The sequence below is a fragment of the Leuresthes tenuis genome, unplaced genomic scaffold (genome assembly GCF_036924035.1).
Source record: "Leuresthes tenuis unplaced genomic scaffold, fLeuTen1.0.hap1 SCAF_8, whole genome shotgun sequence".
Lineage (NCBI taxonomy): Eukaryota > Metazoa > Chordata > Actinopteri > Atheriniformes > Atherinopsidae > Leuresthes > Leuresthes tenuis.
This window is the reverse complement of record NW_027325362.1, coordinates 8,344,884-8,369,423: the sequence shown is the minus strand read 5'-3', so window position 1 is coordinate 8,369,423 and position 24,540 is coordinate 8,344,884. Positions and strand designations below refer to the sequence as shown.

The 24,540-nt window shown below is 39.6% G+C and overlaps 1 protein-coding gene across 5 annotated transcripts in view; it reads left to right on the top strand.

The window, feature by feature from the left end:
* The window catches only part of ccdc88ab (coiled-coil domain containing 88Ab), a 57,802-nt gene that overhangs the window by 8,769 nt on the left and 24,493 nt on the right, over positions 1-24,540 (top strand). For all 5 annotated transcript variants that reach the window (XR_011917007.1, XM_072390663.1, XM_072390664.1 and 2 more), the window contains 6 exons: positions 1,937-2,045; positions 14,744-14,813; positions 21,131-21,189; positions 21,992-22,075; positions 22,192-22,332; positions 22,955-23,127. Coding sequence is in view for 4 of the 5 variants with exons in the window: in XM_072390663.1 (XP_072246764.1) it covers positions 1,937-2,045; positions 14,744-14,813; positions 21,131-21,189; positions 21,992-22,075; positions 22,192-22,332; positions 22,955-23,127 (636 nt within the window). In the remaining variant the exon portion in view is untranslated. The remainder of the gene's footprint in view (positions 1-1,936; positions 2,046-14,743; positions 14,814-21,130; positions 21,190-21,991; positions 22,076-22,191; positions 22,333-22,954; positions 23,128-24,540) is intronic.

The window sequence follows — 24,540 nt, the reverse complement described above, 5'->3', positions numbered from 1 at the left end:
ACCTCCTCTCTTCAACAGAAATGGACGGATAATTTACATAAGAAACCTTGATTCCAGTGTGTCTTTCAGGAATAAACAGAGTTGTCTTTTTTTAGCTATATTGTTTTGTTCTCGAGTCAACAGTTCACATGCACACACATGCATGACTTCACATGTGCTTCACACTGCATGCATGCATGCATACATTCATAAGCAGCCAGGACACTCCTTCCTCCCAACTCGGGGTGGAGGAGGGTTCTGACCCTCATATATAGGTCATTGGATGTATATGCTCTTAATTTTAAAGTGCATATCGTGAAAAAGAGAGCTGCCCATTAACCTTGTTGATGTAGGACTCTACTGAATTGAAGTACATGAGTATTGTTGTTTTCCTACGTGATGCTTAGACAAGATGGGACAAGAGATTTACTATTACAAGTGATCTTTCTTGTTCTATCATGGAAGGGGAAGGATGTCACAAATGATCAAAATAGGCTGCCCCAGGTGTCTTAGAATGAAGTACAAATACATATAAATGCTCGTCTCTGTGAGCAGTACAGTTTCAGTTCTGTAAGGTAAAATCTATTAAAACTGAAACAAATGTTTTTTTACATTTGATTTCAACATAAAATACTGCTTTTCAGTTTTGAATGTGAAAGTTACTTTTAATAAGAAGAAAACTTTCATATCTAATGAACGATGAAATTGTAAGGACTTAAAGAATTTACCAAGTGCAACCAGTCGAGCAGTCTAGCCTTAGAGATAATACCCAATTCCAATTCCTCCCCCTGGCCCTATTACTTGGCCCTACCACTCTGTTTTTCAGAGAAAAGATGCGTCTTTTCTTTTAGGGCTCAATAAGTTGTGGTCATGTAGCACATCAGTTGGAGCTTTGGAAACCATTTGAGAATGGCTGGATGAACATTACTTAAAAAGAAAAGTAACCTTACTTCAGCAAACTGAAGTGGTAGGGCCATGGGGAGGAATTGGGATTATGCCTACTTTAGCTGCAAAAGAAGCCATGTTTAAAGTTTATTTATAAAGCTGAACAAGAACTTAGGCTACTCTTGTGTCGTTACAGTTGAATTCACTACTTTACTTCAGTCATGCTGTTATTATGGTCGGTAGAGGAAAGAAACATAACCAGACTCGGGGTCCGTTTCAGTTTTCTTTTTCTATTTGGTAAAACATCAGCTCGTGTGCAGGCTGCTGTGAAAACTGCCTCGGTTCAGTGAAGTGCAGAATCTAGGAACTTTGATCTTTCCTCTGGGGATCAGTAGATTATCACATGAAGCCCACCGGGTTGCAAAGTAAAGCAGCTTTTATGTTAGTGGTACATGCAGTTTGAAGAAGGGTTGAACTTAGGTTAATTTTGAGATTCTGAATTCTTATAACATCTTCCATAGATATGCAGATTTTGTTAGGTGGAACAGAGTGTGCAGAATGTCAGAGCGTTGCTCTACTTGTTGACGCCCGTGATAATATCACTCGTCACGCATGCTTCTGTTAACAACCCTTGGGCAGCACTCTGTCTGAAACACACATCCTCTGTGTTCTGTCAGCACTAAGAATATTCTTCTCTTTGGTTCAGAGAGATTCAAAGAAGTGGTGGTCACCCTTAGAGGTCACAGAATTACTGACATACTCCACTTAAGTGTTGCCTTAAAACTTGAAAAAGTTATTTGAATTGCAGGAAGGTCAGCGATAGATGACACAGGCTGGTGCTAACAGAATTAAAGGGTGGCCTTTTATTTATCTCCTGGTCTTTTTACATGCTTATGTCATTGAATTTACTTGAACAAAGATCCACAGCAGCTTTGTGCTGCTTATGTTTTTAGCCAAGCTCACATCCGTCACATTAAGCAGCAAAAGCCGTTCAGTGAATCTAATGTTTGTGAAAATTTCATGTGATACTGGTGGTGATTATTTGACAACATATTTCTATTTTCTATTACAGAAATCCTAAAGCCACTGTGCAGAGGACCAACAAGAAAGTGAACAATGACCCAACGCTGCGCATCCAGAACCTGTCTATTCTTATCAGGCAGATTAAAGCCTACTATCAGGTAAGAGTTTTATTTTTTTTGTGTGTGCGTGATCAAAAGTTTATGATCTCCATGTTAAAATGAAGGTCACAAGTTGTATTTTAGATCTTTGTTATTAAAGAGAAAGAAATGGATCTGTTAGTGCAGGTCAAACACCACACAGGCTAACCTCCCCATGATCTCTTTTGCCTGAGCTGATGTGGTCTTCATTCAAATGATAGGTTTATACAGCTTCAGTTACAGTGGAAAAATACAACCAGACAACACTTCCCTCTAAGCTTTCTCTCGACCGGCACACATAATTTAATGTGTTCAACAAGCGCATGGCTCTTAAAGACTTGGCTGTATAAACAGAGATATATTTGCAGATGTGCTTGTGTATGATGTGGTATCATGACCCTCATCCAGAAGGCAGCAGAAGTAAATTTAAAGAGACATCAGGAATGTAAAACACACTGATGTGGAAATGTGTCTCCTGCTTACATTGAATGTCTGGTATTTATTTAATTTTTATTTCAGTTCTGCATGTGCACCATTTCCCTCTAGTATTCTGTTCTTGATGCTAGGGATCATTGCTCAAGATGAATTGGACACAAGTCTGAGATGGATTTAGCTTGTTGGATGTGTCTTAGAATGAGACCAACCCCAAAAAGGACCTTGCAGCATTACCTAAATCCAAACATAACAGACTTAGCTTTACTCAGAGATGTGAGGATGATACATGCATGCAGAGTCATGTTTTATCTCTTGTTCAATCTATGTTCACTGTGTAGCATAGTATCAGCTCATCAAGCTCCAAAATGCTTTGGTTTCCATTATCTCCACAACTAATCATTGCTTGGACCAAAAGGAAGTAATTGCAACGTCCCATTAATCTAATGAACTAAATAAAAGAGCGGAAGAGGAAAGATTAACAAGATGTCACAAAGTAAGGGTTGCAGCGTTTCAAGCTGAGCTAAATGCGAGTGCAGAGCAGGAAATATTGTGCTAATACCTTTGTCCATACTTGTACTGGTCCATCTTTTGACCACTTTAAATTCATTTACCCTTGCACTTACTGTTGGGCATGTCTTTGGTGCCAAGTGGTTACTTTTCTGTCTGTTCTCAGGCAATATTGCTTAAACTCTGTGCCGGTTCGTTTATTGTGTACAACCGTTAATTGTAAAACCTGCAAGCAAGACCCAGCATGCTTTTGTCATATTGCAGTAGGTGAGGAATATTGTCCAAACAGTTGCACCGAAAAAACGATTTCTGCTAGTCCTCGTATAGGAACTTATTACATAAACCGTTGATTGTATAGACACAAATTTGTTGTAAGGTAATTCGTAAGGCTTGCTATGCCTTTAACTAAAAGTCATGATATTTTCATTCAAAACTGAACTGACCCCAAGCATTTCTTCAGCTTGCTGCTTTATTAGTACATAAAGTCAGTGTCACAGGTTTGTAGTTAATCATGTTGTTAGGTCAGTGTTGGCCTGAACACCCTGTTAATCACTTCTGGGTCATCTTATTTAAACAATCATGCCATTGTTTAGCCTTTGACGTTAAGCCTACAAAATCTCTAATAGGCTGCTTCAAAAAGCTGGCAGAATTATCTGCTATCAGTGGCTACTGAGGGTTAAGCAGTGATGAGCAAGTTGGTTGATGTTGAGAAGAAAGGAACGATTAAGGACGTTAACCAGGTGCATCATTGTGACTGCTGGAGACGGGACATAAACGGCCCTTAACAGCTTGTTATGATAATGATATGATCCATCTTTTAGGAGGTAGGTTTTAAAAGAAGTTATGTTAGCGTACGTTGTAAACCACACACTTTATTTGCACAATATCATCTTCTACTTGGTTTGTGTTTGTTATGGTTGTCTCTGGCTAGCGGAGTTCGTAGACACTGAAAATATTTGAATAACTTTTTTTTTTCTGTTATAGTCATATTTCAATACTGTCCAATGCACAGATATGCTTATACTATCACAGGTCACTGGGTTTGCTGATGAATTTAAGAATTGTCTCACCCTTTTTTAAAAAATAAAAAGTGTTGCGCTTCTGTTTCATGACTTACTCGAGCCTTATGGATCATGATGGACAAACACGGTGATTGTGGCAGTTGAATCTGTTGTCTGATTTGTTTCACGGTTAAACAAACTTAGAAAGACAAATTGCAAACGTCATGTGGCTAAACTGGGGTACGCTTTGGGGTACTGTGGTCTCAGATTTAGGTGGACATAGTAAGGCAACAAAGACTCGCTTGTTCCTCTGTGGTGTTTGATTAATCCTCCCTGTTTGTCTGTGCATCGCCCTGTTGACCTTTCAGTCACTATTGTTCGGCCACTTGTGTCTGCAGGCTCAGCCCCACAGAGACCACCTACAGGTTTAAATCCCTTGCTGAGTGCCGGGCTGCCCCCATGATGGCCTTTTAGGGACTTAGTCGGCCAAAAAAAGAAAAAGGTTCCTCGATAAAATTTCTCATGTTTTGTTTAAAAGGGGGATCTCAATATAGTCTCAGATGGTGTAAAAAGTCATAAGCAGAAGACACTTATTTGGCTGAGAGCCTTCTAGCTATTTCTTTTGCTGAACATGGAGTGATTGTCTTTTTCTTTTACTTGTATCTGATTTTCCACTACAGTAATTGCAGTGTATAAGTAAACCTTTGTGTCAAGAGCAGATATATGAATTCAATCAAAAACACTAAATCAGATAAAAATGTAATGCCCCAAAGTAAAGTAAGATGTACAGCGTATGACTGATGGGGCTAACTACTAATAGTTGGCTTAATTGCTTGAGGATGAAGCTCGTCGATGCGGCCATCCCTCGTTCAAGTCCCGGCTCGGGCACCTTTGCTGCAAGCCCATCCACTCTCACACATCAAATCAATACATGACTGATACAGAGGAATGCTTGTTAGATTTTGTTACCAGCTAGATTTTCTGAGTTTAAGACTTTTTCAGACCTTTTCACAAACATGAATTGCTTTTTTGTGTTGGTCAGTCCCTTTATTTTCTTCTCCCATTGACTGACTGCTGAACTGAGGGTGTTAACAGATCCATAATTGTTGAACGAAGCAAAGGCTTTTACTCCCTGCACATAGTATAGAAGTTTCCTATTGTTCATGCACTGTAACTCTTCAACCTCAGTGACAGTTTCAAAGCTAAAACTCAGGAAAATGTGTTTGCCTTATAATAATTTTGATCACACTGTACTTCAAACACAGATTTTACAATAAGTCTGCAGTCATTTAGGCATGGGGGGGGGGGGGGGGGGGGGGGTGTTAGGATGGTTGTTCTTTCACTTACTGCTTTTACATTACCTTTGATGTCTGTATAAAACTGATATAATTCAGATTTTTAGTCTAATAGATTTAGCAGGTTTTCTGGTTACTGTATTACTCGGCTCTGTGAAAAGGACCTGGAACAAGTGGAAAAATCTTGTATGGTTGATTAAATGGACTTTTTAATGAAAGTGCTTCAATAACTAGAGCTCACTCATTCATTTAAAAAAAAAAAAAGTTTTAATGACATTATTTAAGTATTTTGTTGTGATCCACATTGCTAAAACACCACTCTGGTGAGGAGGATTAACGGAAGCAGTTTATTAAATTGGAGCCATTGCTTTCACCCCTAAAGCATCCTGTGGTGTCAAGAGAAAACTAATTCATTAAGCTTGTTGAACCATTAAAGGCTGACTGTTGAGGACCTTTGCTGTGACTTTCCTTTGTCCTTCACCTCCCCCATTCCTTACCCCGTGTCTGTGTATAGTTGTAGGATCAGAGTGTATGAGGAGAAGTGTTGAACTTGACAAGAAGTCCAATAATGACGGCTTTAATTTCATAGCATGAATTCTCTTGGGGTGACCTGAGTTTATGTCCACATGACATATTGTTACGTTCCCTTGTGCTCAAAGTTTAGTTATTGCTCTGTTAAAGTTGATTGTGTGGGAGGAGTTCAAGGGCTAGACAGGCTTCGGCCTTTGATTTTAGAATCTGGTAAGGAGATCAAGGCTGAGTAGCTGTAAGCTGTCTATGCAAATGTTTTTGTGCATCTTCAGTGTGACACAGAAACTGCCACAATGTTTTCAGTGACATTTTCTAAAAATAAGAGCGGGATATATTTGTATGTTGATGATTATTGAATTTCAGTTTGGACCTTGATTATTTCGGTTGCTCAGTCATTCCTCCGTCATTTCTGTTCTCCAACAGGTTCATGGCTCTGGTGGTTAGTCCAAATATATGCTGGGCCTCTTTTTGATTTAGTGGCCTTGGTTTGGCATTCTTAGGCCATTCTTATGGACTCTGAGCCAAATGAACTAAAATCCTTGTGCTTTTACTGGCTTTTCTCAGAGCTTGCTAAGTGAATCCCTTTGCCCTGGTTTATGAAAATCAGCTCACAGAGCATCTGGTGTCAGTCAATGTCAAACCCAATCATTCACACTGACGAGAATGGTTTTACATTTTTCCACTTGATACACTGCATGTCAGTTTTTGTGTGGAAAATCTTTAAGCTGAGGTGGATGCTATTCAACATAAATGTAATGTGTGTTTTCTGTTGCACTGGAACTTTTTCTCTGGTCACATCCTTAAAGCTCTAGACGTTGCTTTTTGAAATAAGAGCACTTCTGTCCTGTGCCACTGCTTTGGTTTGGGGTGTGGCATAAATGCTGGGTAACAGAGGCCACTATTCATGTTGAGTGCGCCTGGCCCCGACACTCGGCAAGGATCTTTGGTCAGTCTCAGCAAATCATATAAAAATGCTAAACTCTGCTTTGTATTTTTATTTGATCTGTCGTATCAGCTGGTGAGCAGCTTGAAAATGTTTTCATACCCTAAGCAAACTAAAAATGTTCAGTTTCTCCCACATTTTGTTTCTGTTGTTTTAAATGAGTGTTCAGTGATTGTATTTAGTAGTCCAGGTTTCAGAGCTAATCAGTCTGCTAGCATTCTGCCTGAAAAAAAAGGGGGGGTGAAAGCTAAGTTAAAGCTTTCTGCTTTCATGGCTGACTCACTCCCTTCACTTTTTCACTCTTTTTTTTTTATTTTTAGAAGACACTTAAACTACTGACATGAGCAAACCCTTTACCTCACCTGTTGTCTGAAAGACTTTTCATTATCATGTTTCATACAATTTTGTTTTGACCAAATATTCTTCCAGTAATTCAGCTTACTTAACTGCCACCTGGTTTGTATCATTAAAGGTTGACCTAAAGCCTTACAAAGATACTCTGTTATGGGATCAGAGTAAGACTGGCATGCTCACATAATCTCTTATGTCAATTTATAACCTCAATCCTCTGCAAATGTAGCTCTCAAACATGGACAAACATCTTGCTCATGCAGCTTTTACCTTCTACTAGAACTTATATCCGTTTATAATCAGCCTGAAATTCTCAATTTTGACTCCTTGTATTGCTGCTCCTTTCAGTGCCAGTCATGGTCAAATCAGATTATTAGGGCATGAGCATGAAGCTGCTGGCTAAATGTGTGTTGTCATGCACACTCACGTGATTGCTGGTCTGTATGTCCTGTTGATGTCAGATTACTTGCTTAGTTTTGAAGCAATCACACAGTTAGTGGACTGGCAGACATCACTTCAGGGAACAAAAGTAATTTCATAGTTGAATCAGATTGAAGCTACTCATTTTCCTCCTTGTTTTATCAGTCCTGAAAACAAACCAAACCTGCAGTTTATTTAGAAGGACCATCATGTAACCATTTGCTTGATTGTGGAGCCCTGCTGAAATTTATATATTTTTACTTTTTTCTTGTTAACTTGAAGTGATTCAAAAAGTAAAAGTATTATAGTCACTGTTGTTCAAGTGTCACTTATTGTTGATGGCTTTCAATTAGCTGCTTACTGTGATGTATAAAAATCCCTTTGGGACTTATTTGCACACAGATGTTCCCTCTATTTTTGTTAATGTTGTGTTTTCCCCTTTTATACCACTCAACTGTTACATAATGTAATCACAGCTTGTAGTGGGAACATAATTTTTTTTAGGTTTAAAAGTGACACTGTTGCATGTGTACTCGCATGTCTGCAAATGGGTTATTTGAGCTAGTGTATGTGCTTTATTAAAACGGTACATGTAAGGGGAAATTTCTGGAAATAATGCTCTATAGTAGGTTCTCATATGCTAAAAGGGAACTATTTTAGGTGCTCGCAGAGTAATAAGGGGAAACTCAAAGCTTTGTTCTTCCTTTTCATCACTGAATAGTGAGCATGTGTGTTTTTACACTGTTCTGACACAGTCTTTGAATTATAAAGGTGTTCATATTGTATTTTCATCAGTTTTCCCTTTGTTGTCAAGAAAAAAAAAAGGGGGGGGGGGGTCCTTTTTAGGTGAATGTGAACCAGGCAGTTCTAAAACTACTTACAGGGTTATGATGACTCGGACAGAAAACATTCCTTCATTGGCTTTTTCTGTTGTTACATTTGCACCGCAGATGGGAATGTGGTGGCATGGTCAAATGATTGATGGTAGACCCAAGTTTAAATTGCGTTGTAATTGCTCTGTCACATATTGGTCGGGCTGGCTTCACTGTGGGTCTATTACTCAGTGTTTTTCATTAAGTTTTCTTGTGGCTAAAAGTAAGAGCTGTTTATATTGGTGACGTTATGCCAAAAGTGTATTTGCAATGGTGGTTTCTTGCATAAAATAAATTCTGCGAATTACAATTAGCTGCATTTCCTGCTGATGCAAAAAAGAGAACTTCCTCTTAAAGTTCTTAGAACTGTGAAGAGGTTTGTGCAGTCTGAAGGCACATTTTTAGAACCTATAGTTTAATGCAACACATTTAGTTTAATCTCATCTCAGCTAGCAAACAACGAGTTAGAATTGATAAAACTTTAACAGAAATAATCAGTAGTTGCATTGTTTTGAAGTGTGCGTATTGGTGTGAACCTTTTCAGCCAGTTTGAAGCAGAGCCCTGTGGTGATGGGGTAATGTTGGAGGGGTCAGATTTCCCCAGCCCACCTGCCTCCACCTTTGAGACGAGCAGTGGGATCAACTGGTCCTCTCGTTCTGCCTCGGGGCTCTGTTGTAAAAAGCACTTTAGCTGATAGATATCAGCAAAGAACAAAAGAAACGGGGTACTAATGATGCTTTCCCTCCTCCTCCTCCTCGTGTAAGAGATGATCGGCCCATCTGGCCAGCAGTGGACCCCCCCGACTGTAGTTCTTTTCAGGACACTTTTTATTACCAAGAACAACGTGATTGTTTTTTTCCCCTTTTATCATTGTCAAACTTAGTTGTTAAATATGTAAATGGGCTTTAATTGACACACTCTTTATTTAGTTTTGCATCTACAGAATTTATATGCTACTGCGAGTTTATTTCTTTCATAAGTTAGAAGCTTTCCTATTATTTCCGGCTGAGAACATATTACTTTGTCAGTAAAATCATTCTTTTGATTATTCATTTGAGTTGGAGTTCTTCATCTTTGTTGAATAAACTTTAGATTGTCTGCCTTTAGCCAGCAGGTAGTTATAGAAAATCACTCGCTGTCAGATCATTGTGGTTCTCTTTTTAAAGCATTAGTTGTGTGTCCTGTAAGTGACTGGGCTGATGCTGCTTTGCCATTTGAACCGCAGTGCACAAACCCTTTTTTTTTTTGCATTGATTTAGTTCATGGGGATGTTATGAGATTTCCTGTAAAGTGCTTTGTGTGTGTGCGTGTCTGTTTAGTTAGTGAAAGCAGAAGAAAGCTCCTTCCCATTGCTGGTGGAAATAACCTCTTCGAGCTCATAATCTCTATTGCAATCTCAAACTGCAATTTTTCACCAGTAGAGAAGTCCGCAGAGGGCAGGAGAGCTTATGTCTGTGAACAACTCCTGTAACATGTGCATCAGGCTCTCTAGCATGGGGAGAATAAACCCATCTCCCCGTTTCTATGGTAACACTCAATGTCTGCAGAATGGGTGTGATTCAGGCTTTCAGGGTTCAGGCAGCATGTGCACACACACTTGGTTGTAGCACAATTAGTCCCCTGTTAAAGCTTTGCTGGTAGCGGAACTTGGGCTTGGGTGGAGAGATGGAAAAGAGTTATAGGGAGGTGTGTGTTTAACAGAGAGTGCTCCTGTTTGAGAGAAACATGGCAGCCTTGTAGCTTCTATACTGACATCACTTTAACATAAACCTGTATACATACTGTACATGCCTACTATATCATACCATGGCCCTTGACATGTATTACATTTGCACCTCTATGTGTGAGCATCATCTACCAGACTACTGAGAAATGAGCTGAATGTTACCTGTTTTGTCAGCAGACGTCCATTCAGTCTCGTTTAGCTTTAGACAATAGAGCAGGATGCAGAGCTCAGAATGATTTAGGTGTCACATGCCTCACAATCTCTTTAGTATATTGACATCAAGGATACCTGAGAAATGTCTTCTTGGAGGAAATGTCTTAGCAGCAATGGGGGCTGACACAGATCAATATGTTTTTAAGTAGGCATATATCGGTCCTTAACAGGCCTGCAGAGCTGACTTGAAGATGATGTGGCTCCGCTCACATGATACACACTTGTTTTGCACTGTCTGTACACACAAGCAAAATAAACAGTGAATAGATCCAAAGTATTTAGTTGGATACAGCAGAAAGAGTCGTGGAAAACCCCCTTTAACCAGCACTTCATTCAATCAGTCTGTTTAAATATCGCTTTGGGATGGAAGAGGAGCCAGTGTTGAGAAGCCTTGAGTCCTGCTGGAATCAATAATACAGCAGTGTAGTGTCAGGGTAGGGGGATGGGGGAGTGGAGACATGAGGAGGAGGAGGAGGCAGATTAGTCTTATATGTCTGGAGTGAGAAGTGATGGACTTGAAACTGCAAATCTCTTTTATTCCTTCCCATTTATTTTCATTATTCTTCCTTTTATTTCTCTCCATCACACACCCCTTTTCACTTTCTCTGAACATTGTTTTTAATTTTCTGATAAACTAAATGAGTTGCTGTTCCACATTTTGCTTGTGTGAGATGGACATGATCAGATGGATAAAATATTGGAGAGACTGATAGATTTACTGAGCCAAGGACATTTCTGCTGTCACACTCTCAGTAGTGTGTTAAAAGCTTTCTTTTTTTAATGTTTTGAGTGTGTGTTCATGTGCCAACCTCACAGTGTTCGTCACACATTGGTGTGATGGTTACTAGAGTCATTCCTGCTGTGTAGACCATGTTTTATGTACGAAAGCTAAGCCAGCTAATCTTAGAGGTGTAATAGGCTACTGTAGTTCAGCTTTGTTATTAACCTCCAGCTTATCCTAAAACATGTTTTTACCCACATCCCTCAACAGTACAGACCATTTGATTAGCATCCTATTTAAGATGCTACACTGTGATTCCAGACATTGTCCTCTTCCATCAACATGATGTACAGTTGGTTGGATTTTCTTTTATGTTTCCGTTCATTCCTCGGTCTCTGTGGTCTGAAATGTAAACCTTCTCCTATTAACACTGTGTTTGATCTGGATCTGAGACGTAAAGGTGTAACAGGGCTGTAGTCTGCAGGAGAGACATGTCAGTGTTGGCACAGAACATCTACCAGGGACAAAGTCAGGATTAACTCTGTCTGCCTTTTAGAACATGGAAAGTCAGACGCAGAACACTTTTTAAGTATGAAATTGAAAACATTCAAAGCTCACGGTATAATTATTTTTTTTTTTTCATAAAGATCAATCTCAACACCCCAGCAGATCAGACAAGTGCAGTTTATTGGACTCTTGAATAGGGAAGTTACGTATAGGAAGGAACAAACTGGCCGTAAAAAGGCACAGTGCTGCACTAGACTCCACTGTTTAGATCAATCATTTGTAAATTATTTTAACTAGAAGGGAGAGACTGTTTGAAATTGATCATTCTCACACGGAGGGAGAGTACTAAAGCATTATGGTAAAGCTTTACTCTGTGAGTCGTGCAGTTCTATGAAACGGATTTCTCACTCTGTGACAGATATCCATGGATTGTGGGTATATAGTGTTCAGCTTTCATTTTCTTTATGTTTAGCTGTTGTCAGAAAGCACAGCTTGTTAGAACTTGCACTGCAAACACATGCTGCTGCTGAAAGGGACAGGTGTGAGGGTGAATCGAGGGTAGTCGTGCTCCGAGGTGAGACAACTGGGAGGAGAAGTGTGTTTTGTGTGTGTGTGCTTTAGTCAAGTTTGTGATCCAGTTGGACCTCCCATTTTCTCTATTTTTCTGTTATGCTAAAAGTAATACATACAGCAAATAGCCACTGTAATAAAACAAAACAAAGGAATCAGACTTTTGTGCTGGAAAGGTAATACAGGAGACCACCCAAAGTACCCCAAAGCTCCACAGAGTGACTGTCGGCTTCATCCTTTGATGATGCAGATATTTGTTTCTTGATTGATTTAGCCCAAAGCGGCTGTCATGACTTCATGGTCAGCTGGCTGCCAGGCACACCAAATGACTCTCTGTGAGACACCAACTGTGGCTGTCTGTGCTCGGCTGATTATTCTGTCTAACGCTTGTTGAGTCAATCTGTCTCTGTCTTCAGACAGAATGGTTGTTTGGTCATTTCAGCCTGAAACTGCAGGATGTTAGTCATCTTTATAGTCGGGATCATCCTTAATCATCATTACTATTAACTTCCTTTTTGGCATCCCCTTTGTTTTTAATGTTATTCCCAATGCATTTATAAAATTCTGAAATAAATGTATAATCTTATTAGTAGGTCATGTGTTACAGTACTCAGATATTATTTGAATTGAGGAGGTTTTTTGTTGGGAGATTATTTCAAGTATGATATCACAATAACCTTCCCTCTTTGTATGCTCCATTGAAAGGTGTCAGAGAGCCAAAGCAACTGGGGTGAATGCTCATATCATCTCTGAGAAGAAACCATGGCAACCATGTTCCTAACCTATTAACTATGAAGGACCTTTTCTGTTATCCAATCTGTGACATTCACCTTGGGTCATAGAGGTCTGTAAACATCAGAAATGAAGCTTGGACTTGTCTGTCAGACAGTTGTTTTTGTAGTGATGCGAGTCTTTTTTATATATATATATATATTTAAAGTATCACTATCTCACATAATGACATATTGATAGTTTGAATATAAAAAGTAAGGAGTGAAATGGAATCCATCTTGATACAGCTCCTCATCTGTCTCTCAGACTGCTCTGTTATCTGCGTCAACCCAGATGTTTGGGATTCACTCGGCATCCATCACCCTTTGCTCTACGTCATCTTTTGTAAACTGGTCTCTTTAAGTCTCTGGATCAAATCAGACATCCAATAAAGGTTTAGACAACCACAGGCTCATAGCTGACTCTGCTGCAAACTTCTGATAAGGAGTATCTGACTCTGCTGTGAAAAAAGTAAGGAAATACGTGAGTTTGAATTAAAACTTAAATACAAACTACAACTGAGGCGTGAGAAAGTTTAAACATGTACTTGCAGTAGTAGTCATGCTTTAGCCCTACATTTCTCTCTTTTTTTAAGTATATTGCCTTGAATGACATGTATTGAAGGTTTGTTGGGTCTATAATATCAGATTAATCGGCTCCAGATAAACTTTGTTGGCTTTTTATATTGAGACATTATGAAAGCAACACACATGGCTGGTTCTGTTTCTACCTGACCAAAACCACCAACTGCTGTCGGATCTCCAGGCCCTTTTACCTCCATGATGAGGTCATGCAATATGTATAGGGCAGATGGTTGCTTCGTGAGGTGGACTTCTCGAAAACCCCTCACTTGTATAAGCCTCTTTGTCATGACTTCAGCAGTAACCGGCACAGAGCAGTTGAACTGGAGGTCATATGAGTTCAAGCTGCTCTGTGCCATCAGGTAAGCATGAAATACTCAACGGAGCTGACCTTCATGTCCCTTCTGCTTAAAGAAAGCAGCCTTACTTCTTAATACAACTCTAGTTTAGATTCACTTTCTACTGCTTTAAAGGTGAGGACAATAAAGTATTTTGGCAGACAGTTGTTGAGTCATGATATATAACTCATCTTACTACATAACTACTTGCATGTACCTTATTGAATATGATATAGTTGGCATCCTGTTAATTGGCTCTACTTTTAATCAGTGAAGACACACATGGGCAAGGATTAGGCTTCATATTTATGTAAAGACAGGAAGTGGTGATGCCACTTTGCGCTATAATTTGATACAGCTTTACTAAAGCCAAGATATGACAACTAATATAGTCCTGCTCATCACGACCCGCTTTGTATCAGTGTGCACACGTACACACAATGTTTGTGTCTGCATGATTGTTGTAAGTTGAAGCCCAGAGTTTCATTTTGGTTTGCTTGATTGACACGTGAATGGAAAGGGCCCTGTGGTGCAACCCACACCAGCAGTTTAACCCACAGCGTCACTTGCCTAATCACATAAGCACACAAACACACACACACACACACACACACACAATAACCACCATTGCACAGCATCATAATTTCAAGATTCAAGACTTGATTATCCATTTGCACAATCACAGGACTGTACCAGCACATTGGCATGCTTGTAGCTAGCTTTGTAAACATAGTCTGTTGTCAATGGCTTGAGGATCATGATTTTAGTATTTGTATTATTGCTCTGTGTACCGATTGGCTACTGTAGATGTTAAAAGCTTTTGTCTTAACAACAAAATCCAGCTCTTAAGTTTAATGTTCATAATCAATTTTAGCTATGAAATCTTCGCCAGTGTGCTCTCCCTTCCTTACTACCTTTATTTGATTTCCTCTGCAGGAGAGTCTCCAGCAGCTGGTGATGATGCCTTTACCAAATGTGCTGGTGCTGGGCCGAAACCCTCTTTCTGGTAAGTGACAGTGTTTTAAATGGTACAACCACATCATTACATAGACTCACGCTTTGAACAGAGCTGTTTGCAGAACGTTTTTCTCTAAATCAGAATAGAACTACAGACTTGTTTTATTAGCCAGTGCTTCAATGTTTCTTGTGACATTCTCTTTGGATGTAGATTTAATTTTACAGTCTCCATGTGCTACATATTGAGCTGTTTATTCAGAAGTCATGGTATTAGAAACTGGACTCGATGGCAGAAATAATGGGAACTAAACAGGGAAACGGCTGCTTTTATTGTTGAAGTGATGGAAAATGTTTGTTTATGCATTTAGCTTATCCAAAGCGACTTACAAATGAAGATTTTACAAGCTATATAAAAGCTAACAAAGCTATATAAAACTAACAAAATGACAGATTACTGTATTGTTTTTAGGTACAAAACTAAGATTGCCTTTGTAAGAGTTGATGTAAACTTTGTAAATCCTCATGTTCACCCAAAGTGCTGCAGGCCACATCTGTGGAGCTCTATTACCCAAAGTGTTAAATTCATTTGACCATTTTGCGGCAAAACTTTGACCTACTGAACCCAGCCATGATATTTGATATGTTTGAGTGGCATTAAAGCAACAGTGGTGCAGTGTCAAGTGTGTCATTAAAACATTTTTGAACAGCTCGACCCATGCAGCCCCACGTGATACTTGATATCCCAATATAAAGCTACTGAGGAGAATATTACAAATATAGGGCTACCCAGCAACCAGCAGTCTCAATTTAAAGCAAATTTCAACTATTTGTTGCACTTTTATGACATTACATATACATATTTGGAGTTTTCCACACAAATGTTGGCATCATGCAGTGCTTTGATTCATCTCCCCGCACACACATTACAAGCAACATCAAATCAATACACAGTCATGCACGGAGGAAATGATTATTACATTACTCTGTCGCTAGCTAGATTTACAGACTTATTTCAAATCCTTTTTAGGAGCATGTGTGAGTGAGAAAGAGGAAAATTGAGGTTTTCGCTTCACCCCTTTAATCTGCTTCCAATCTAATAACAGCTGAAAATGTAATTTATGTAGAAATGAACGGCAAAGTACCGACACCATCCCCACCTCCCAATTAACTGATCAATGAAAATTTGACTAAGATGGTTATTGACAACTAACGCTTAGTCAAAGTTTAGGGGTCAGTCCTAAAGTGGATAGCAGGTAATTGTTCAGTCATGACCGAGCCGATTTTGAATGAAGGGGGAGCTGTTTGATGAAAAATTTGTGTTTACCAGTACATGTAGATCAGTAGAACTATCCACACAAAGGTTCATTGCCTCTGTGAACGTCACACAATCATCAGCTCTTCAAAGTTAATTGTTTCCAGACTGAGCTCACAGACTTTGTTGAAAGATGCCTGTACCTCCTTAAGCAAATTAAATGGCCTCTTAATCCCTGTCCTCCCTCGGCTGGCTTTATCTCACTTTCATCACAACCGTCACTGTTATTTTTGGAGTTTTCATCACTTTCCAATGGCTCCAGTTAGCTCTTGTTCATTTATCCCTTACAACTAGAAAAGTAAATACATGAACAATGAAGGTTGCTGGGAATGCACACACACATTTCAATGAAGTAGTCATCAGTACTATATTTTAGATCTTTTTCTTGTAGTTTTATTAATTCCTCTGTGCTGCTTCCCCCTGTAACTCTGTTCAGTCATTGTGAACCCAAGAAGGAAACTTTCATGAACAGATCTCACAAAATAATTTACATTAAGAACATTCTAGTTAGTCAGTGTAGACAACAGGGCGAGCTAGCTCCAGGCAGGTGGAGCTGAGCGGACAGAAACCATGAGACAGCATTCTTGTCTGTTTTGCCCTTTACCCTCTAGCTTGTCAGATAATCAGTCAGTCAGCCAGTCAGACCAGCAGAGGACAAGGAGTGTGGCTCACTGGTTCAGTGGCTGCCAGCTGAAAGTCATCATCCATGTGGATTTTATTATGTTCCCATTTGGGGGTAGGGGACAACTCTGTATGTGTGTGAGTGCATGTGTGTAGGTGTAGTTGGCAAATGGGGGAGGGGTGTCTTCACAACAGTGAACAGAACGAATGCACTGTATTACCCCCCCAGGCTCTGAGCCAGCTTAGTCTGCTTTCCATAAACGTGCACAGTGAGGTGCACAGATGTGTATCTCTTCTACATGTTTTGTCAGTGTAGTTGTATGCACATGTGACAACACACGAATACACAGAGTAAGTCTGTCTTCTATCCTGGGTATTATCAGCTGTGATCCAGTTTAATCTTCTGAAACTTTCCTCTTAAAATATTTTTATGGCTGCCAAAACTGATTGCTGTTATGCCAACAAATCTGTAGTCTTGAGCTCAAACTATTTGAAAGTTTGGTATGTATTAATCGGGTCTACATCTGTTTACAATAAAAACGCAGCAACAGTTATTTGGCAAATTACTAAAAAAGTGTAAAGTCCTCTCTCCGCATCTGCTAACAGTATCTCAGATAAAAAAATACCTTTATTAATATAGATACTCTTAATTGAATGGATACAACATAAGATATGGAGGACACAGACAAAAGTATGACTTAAAATGATGTACTTCTTAATATGTTGGAATCCATAGAGTAGTAAAAACATGGGAGACAACTGTTGGGAAGTGACAGCTGACAGGAGGTTCAGGAGCTTAGTTTGCATCAGTGTTCCTTGTGAATGTTTTAGCCTTTCAGCAGCTTGTTTTAACTGTTGAAATGTGTATCATCTTTAAAAGAAACGGCATGATAGAAAACAACATTATTTAATAATAAACAGTTCTGTGCTTCCTGTATGAGGGCAGTTTGGGTCATGTGCTTTCCAGACACTGTCATCAGCCCGAGGCGGGTTTTGATGGCACTGTCTGGTCTTACAAAGCACAAATGTCCTAAAATAACCTGAAAGTAAGATTCAGCCAACTCTGTCCCCTTTTCCTGAGAGTGTGGCAGAATGTACTCTGGCATGCTGTCAGCACAATATCAGGTTGCATGTACCAGCTTCATCACTGACAAAGTAGTTATCAGGTCCTGAATGCATTTAGTCATCCTGGCAGGAGAGAGCGTTTTGGCAATAGATTGAACACTTGAACATAAACTTTTTTTCTCTGCTTATTCAATCACATCCTCACACAGAAACTAACAATGGCATTGCAGGGCAAAGGGTTAGTCACTGTCCTTCTGACCTCTTGTTTCCTGCCAAGAGGATGAAAGAGGGAGGGAGGAAAGGAGGTGAAAAGGAAGCTTAGATGTGTGACTTCAGATGCTTGCACTGCTGGTGCAGATGATTTGTAACAATGTCAAAGGAAGGAAGGAAGGATGGGTGGATGTGTGTTGCATGGAATACGTGGATGGATAAAGTGAGTGTATAAAATGGGGGGATGGACAAAAGATGAGGCCAGGAAAGAAAAAGGTAGGACCTCCTTTAAGCCTCCTTGCTGCTGCTGGAGGGAGATTCTTTCTTTCTATTTACAGTGTTTCCTCCTTGCCTTGTTCTTGCTGCTCTGTCTCTTGGTTTCTCCGTTCTTCCTTTGTGTTTGTGGTGCTTTCCTTCTTTTCTTTCGTCTCTTACCGCTTCTCCCTCTCGTTCTTCCACTTTAGAACTCTTCCTCTCTCGCCATATGAATTATTTATCCTGTGAGGTTCCTTATCTTTCCAAGGTTGCTCCATTAGATTTGCTGAGCTAAATCCCTTTCCCGACGAGAGTGGGTTCTTATGGCTTTAATAGAGCATTGTTAAGCTATGCAGTCTCCAGAATTAAGTTTTTATCTGCTACCACCCTTTAAGGTTTAAATCTGCTCATATTCTGTTTTATGGCTTGTATTTTACATCCTGAATATAGGTGCTGAGGAATTGAATAGGACTCTTTTTATCTTTCTCCATTATTGACAGACACTGACCAAGCACTCTTAAGCCTTAAATAACCTGCTGTATTATTTGGTAGTGCACATCTTTTCAGCGATTATATGTTATCCAATTAAAAATCAGTGGAAGTAAGCCTGCCCAGGCTGTCCCTACCACTCGGTTTAGGTATGTAATGCGAAAAGTGAGTGTATGTTATGCCATTATTTTTGTGATCATGATTCAACCATTTTATAAAACATAGATTCCTCAGTGACATTTTAAAAAGCAATTAAACCTTTTTCGTTGCTTTACATTAGAACACTGGAAAAGGACACCGTAGAAGCAGATAACTTGTGTCCTTGGTTTGCTTGAATATTTTCTATAAATGATTACTAATGATACCCTGCCTGTCGCCCGATGACTGCTGGGATAGGCTCCAGCCCACCCGCTACCCGATTAACGGACTGTCGATATAGAAAATGGATGGATTACTAATGATTATAATCTGTAGCAAGTAATTTTTTGTTGCTTTCTCAAAAATGCATAGATTGTATGACCATATTTGCTTTAAGTCTTCCTTTTAGCATCCCAGTTAACACCCTAAACACGTTGTGCCAAGTTCAAACCTTAGCGTACTTTCCCACCTCCACACATCTTGCCAGTCATGACTTAAGTATGATGAGCCCATTACATCTGACCATTACTGTTCCTCTGTCCATATTTCTAATCATCTGCAGTCGCCAGTGATATTTTGAGCTCATGTTTTCTTTTCATTTGTTTAGCTGTGGTGTCTTACCCAAGATCTGGAAAGCCTCCCCTTGAACCGTAGAAAAACAAAAGGGAAATCTTTTCTTGGCGCCAGTACAGCACAAATGCAATTACAACTCAATTTTTGTGCAGAAATATTTAGATATTCCGCAGTCTTTGAGAGTATATCAACAGCAAAATAATGAGCAGACTGCTGCAAAGTTCCAGGTTTCTACTAACTGCAACCAAAATTAACCTTGAAACAAAAGATATTTCCTTTCAGAGTGTGGTTCAACAGCAGATTTCTCTCCATATTCCTGCTAATGCATTGTTTACTTCCAGTATCAGTTGTTGCGAGTGTAATGATTTCCCTCTTAAAAGATGATAATTCAGCCTGTTGCATTTTAACCACACGGAGGTATGTGGTTCACAATAAGACATTGACTTTTTCTGTTGATTCTGGAGAAAAGAGAGAAGAGAAATTAAATAATCCTGAAAGAACAACAGTCTTTTTGTTGCCCTTTAAATTGATTCTTTACACAGACAGGAAAGATTTTTTTCCCCAACAGATGTTGCTCTGTACTTTCCAGTATCGCTTAATCTTGTTCAAATCTCATTTTGACGGCCTGGAAAAACTAAAGTCGTATTCAAGAATTGTCATTTTATGTTTTTATTGTTTTTATTTTGTAAAGTAGCAATTCCTGCTCTGATGATTAGCCTATACAACCGAGAGGCAACAGGCCACCCCCCACATAAAACAAGCTGTCACTAATCTGGATTTATTGTTATTAGAGCTGGACAGTGTTAGCAGTCACTGCTCCCTGGGCCACACGATGAGCTGGCTTATCACACTCACGCACACCCTGACTCAAGTAGAGAAAACGCTCAGTCCTAGTCCACACACTGACACAGATGCACATGAATTACTGTACCCTAAATACTATACCACTTAGTCAGTGTAACACGTGCACACATAAACACACAACCACCTGGTTTGCTGTTGTTCAGCCCCAAATCCCCCAGATGAGCTCAGGCCTGTTGAGCAGGCAGACAGCTGTTTATGGGTTTCTGCAGTTTCTGACAATATGTCCCGACATGTGCGAGAGCACTGAAGTTCATCCTCCCCGCCAGCTACACTGAGGAAAACATTGTGGCGCTGTAACTAGAGGAAGGGATTTATAAGAGGAAATTGTAACAGCCTAAGAATTTAGCTAATTGGAAGTAAATGTGTGTGGGGGGGAGAGAATTCATTCCTGCCTTAACAGGCAAAGCTGGTATTCTAACTATGACCTACTAAATCAAGATTTCCACATGCAAATATAAAACATATTTCGAGGAGTGATACCCCATCTGCCCTGGAAAGACATGTCCTAGATTGTTTTATAGCTGTACCTGAAAAACGACTATCTTGTTGTTTAGAAAAAATGCATCGGAGAGGCACCATATTAGTTATTTCCCTTTCATAGATTTCAGTTTGTTTAAGTGGACAAGGTGAATACTTCCACAAAAGAAGGCAAAAAACATCAGGAGGCTTAGTTCAGCTTTATAAACTTTATAAAGCTGACTCAACAGAATGCCAGAGAAATCAAGCCTCGCTCATCATTGATACCATCTTTTTGTTGTTTTCCATGGAGATATTTAGTGGTTTTCTTGTAGCAGTAATGTTGTTTGCTCTTTTTTTTTTTTTTTTTTAATCCCCTTCAGAACAAGGACTTGAGGAGATGAAAAAACTGCTGCTGCTACTACTCGGCTGTGCTGTCCAGGTAAGACCACACTTTGAACACATTAAATTCAGGCTGAATGCGGCAGAGCTCAGCTCGTTCACTCCTCTGGCACAGATGATGATCCAAACATCAAGATTTTGTGCCTACGACTATAACTCAATCCAGCTCATGATTTATGCTATTTTGTAAAAGTTTAACAAAGATACTTTTTGATACTAATAACGTTTTTTTTTTTTGTCCATTTAGTGTCCATTTAGGTCAGCCATCGTTAATCTCTATTTGTTCCCATGGATGAATGAATGCCATCAAACACTTTATTTTCCCTCCAGTGTGATTAAGCCCCCATTTCATATTTAAATGTGTTTCTGACAAGGCTCTGACTTTTCATCAACTATGTTGTTTTCCACAATGATTCTGTAGCTGGATTCGGGCACATGAATTCATCTTATTATTGTGCCTTCAGCAACTCTGCAGTTTATGAAACAAACTCTGCAACATTTTTGCAGTAAAGCTATATACAGCTTTAGTGATTTATCCCTTTTTTATTTTTTTTTATTATTGTAATCTCATCTGCTGCCTGCAAGTGAAGGAAATAATTTTTGTCTGACCCAAAAGATAATCTTTCTTTTTAAGATATGACTACATTCCTACATACAGCTACTGCGTCCTGGAAACCTCTTTATCAGATCAGCTACTTGCACTTTTGATCTACTAACCTCCTCTTTAGCCCTAAACTCACCTAACCCCTTAAGATCTCAACACATACTCCCACTTTCCCTCTACATATGAAAGAGTCATAGACTTCACTTCAACTCCTACTTCCTGCCACATCTATTTACAGTGCGAGAAGAAGGAAGAGTACATTGAGCGTATCCAGACTCTGGATTTTGACACCAAAGCTGCTATAGCATCACACATCCAAGAGGTAATTTTTTTGCTGTAGTAAACAAAACTGATTTGTTGTAATTCTCGACTGGTGAATGGTAAACTGTATGTCACCGAGACAAAATTTTATTGATGATACAATTGAAATTATTTTAGGTGACTCATAACCAGGAGAATGTGGTGGACATACAGTGGTTGGAAACTGGGGAAATGCCTCCTGAGGACCTGGACAGCCTCTCTAGAAACCTGGCTTTTCACCTCAAACGCCTGGTGGATGAAAGGGACACGCAGCTGGAGGTAATAACATACAGTAAACGCAGCTTTGTTAAGCCACTCGTGTGCGCTTTTATATTGACCTTTTCATGTTTTTAGGTGGAGATTTGCAAATGAGAGTCATGAGCTGTTTTTAGCTGGCTTGTGTGGAAACTTTTCCGTTTTTGTTGTGACCACAAGAGAGCAGCTTCAGGAAGGAAGGGTTGAAACTGTTAACTGTCATGGATGGGAGGGCGTGTGTTTGTGTGTGTTGTACTTAGACTAAATGCGTCATTAAATGAGTTTCCAACCCATGGGGTGCAGAGCCCCATTACTGATATGGCTGATTTTGGTGTGTGTGGTAGGGAGGGGAGTTCTAAAAGCCTCCAGATTATCACTGAGTAGTCCAGACGCTCTCAATTAAAATCCCATTTCCTGTCGAGGGCAATAGATCAAAATAGGCAGTGTGTGGGGGGGTGTACCTTTTATCCTAATGCCTGTATTCTGCCTTATAGGTGGTGGGACAGCTTTCCTTAAATCTGTGGATCTTCTGTCTTTGCCTTAAGTTAATTCTTGTCCAATCCTTGAATTACAGCCTGATCCAGCTCAAATGCGACAGTTTACCGTTGCCTTTCATTCCATTCTTTGTTTCCCTGCTGCCATCTAGACCATTGTGGAGCTTACTCAAGAGAGAGACTGCGTGCAGCTGTCTCCACTGGCTCCCTGTGCGACCCAGTCTCCCAGTGACTCTCCCAGTATGAGGAGGACTGAAAGCCGACAGCACCTCTCTGTGGAGTTGGCCGATGCCAAGGCCAAAATCAGACGCCTTCGGCAGGAACTGTGAGTGCCACCACATTATCAGCTAGATCAGCAATTACTTATATTGGGCAAAAGAAAAAGAAATGGGAAAGAAACTGGAGCTGCAGATAGATCTCTGTAAGCAGAGTCGAAGAAGTTAAAGAGCAGCATAAAAAATGTTCGCTGGAATAAGATGCTCCTAATTCTATTCAGTTTTTGTCCCTTTTAATTGCAGCTTCTGATATTTGTTCTAATTTGACCTGAACTGGTAACTGGGAAGATAAGATGTTGCTGGATCCTAAGGTCTTTCAATTGTTACCCCATCAGCTCCTGTTTCATTTAAGGATTCTTAACTTTGTCATAGAAAACTCACATTTTACTCTTTCTTCACATCCTTTTAACATCACTGTGTTTCTCTCATATTCTACGAGTTGTTGCTTGTTATAGATGACTGTTGTGGCACAATTATTTTGTTTTTTAGCTTTGCAGAAACGGGGAATAGTTTTGTTATAAACAGAACATCAACATATTTCCTCATGAAACTTTTCTCTCACAAAAGAAAACCTACTCTGCCAGGCTTTAAAGAGGCCTGTTAAATTCTGCTTATGAATAATAGAACTTCCTTTTTAAAGCGCCAAATGAATACTTAATGGCCAACTCATATCATTTGAAGAGAACGCAGACCTTCTGACCTTTTTGCTTCTCTTTTGAGAGGAAAGAACTTCAGTGTTGCAGAAGTATGATCTCTAACTAACCAGACTGGTTGGTGTCTTGAAGTTGGTGTTGATATTAAATGCTTTTACGGGAACTGTTTTGTTCTGGGGAGGTTTGTTTTCAAGATTATGTGCCTGCTGAAGTTCTAATGTGTGTTAGAGATCAGTGATGGTCATTGTCAGGTTGGATAACATGCAGTTCTACTTCAGCAGGTTTATTAGCACACTTGACTGGATCTGGTTTCCAAACTGGAGGTCCACCTCACACCCATCACCTTTGTACCATTTGGATAACACACCTATGCTTTACCTAAACTGAGATTTACTCAAATGTATCTTAAACAAAAAAAACAGACTTGTTCTTTCCAAATCTCCATCTATGTTGCTTCTTTTAAAAAAAAAAAAAAGAAGCATACTGTGCATGTTGCTGCCAAACTCTATTATTTAGTAAATCAACACTGTGAGAATAACCGGTTCCAAAAGAGTGGACCATTTTTATTTTATCAGTGGGTTTTAGTGATTTTGAAAATGCCATGGGAGGTATTTCTGTGCTGCTGGGTCATTCTGTCCCTGTATGATCTGTGTCAGGAACATGAAAACATGAAAAGGAAGTGCAGGTCACCGTCTGTATGGTCACATGAAGAATGAGAAGTTTCTAACTTCGAGTTGAGACTCAAAGTTAGGATTTACGTGTAGAAAAGGATTGACAATTATCACGGCAGACATGTTGTTCCACGTTATG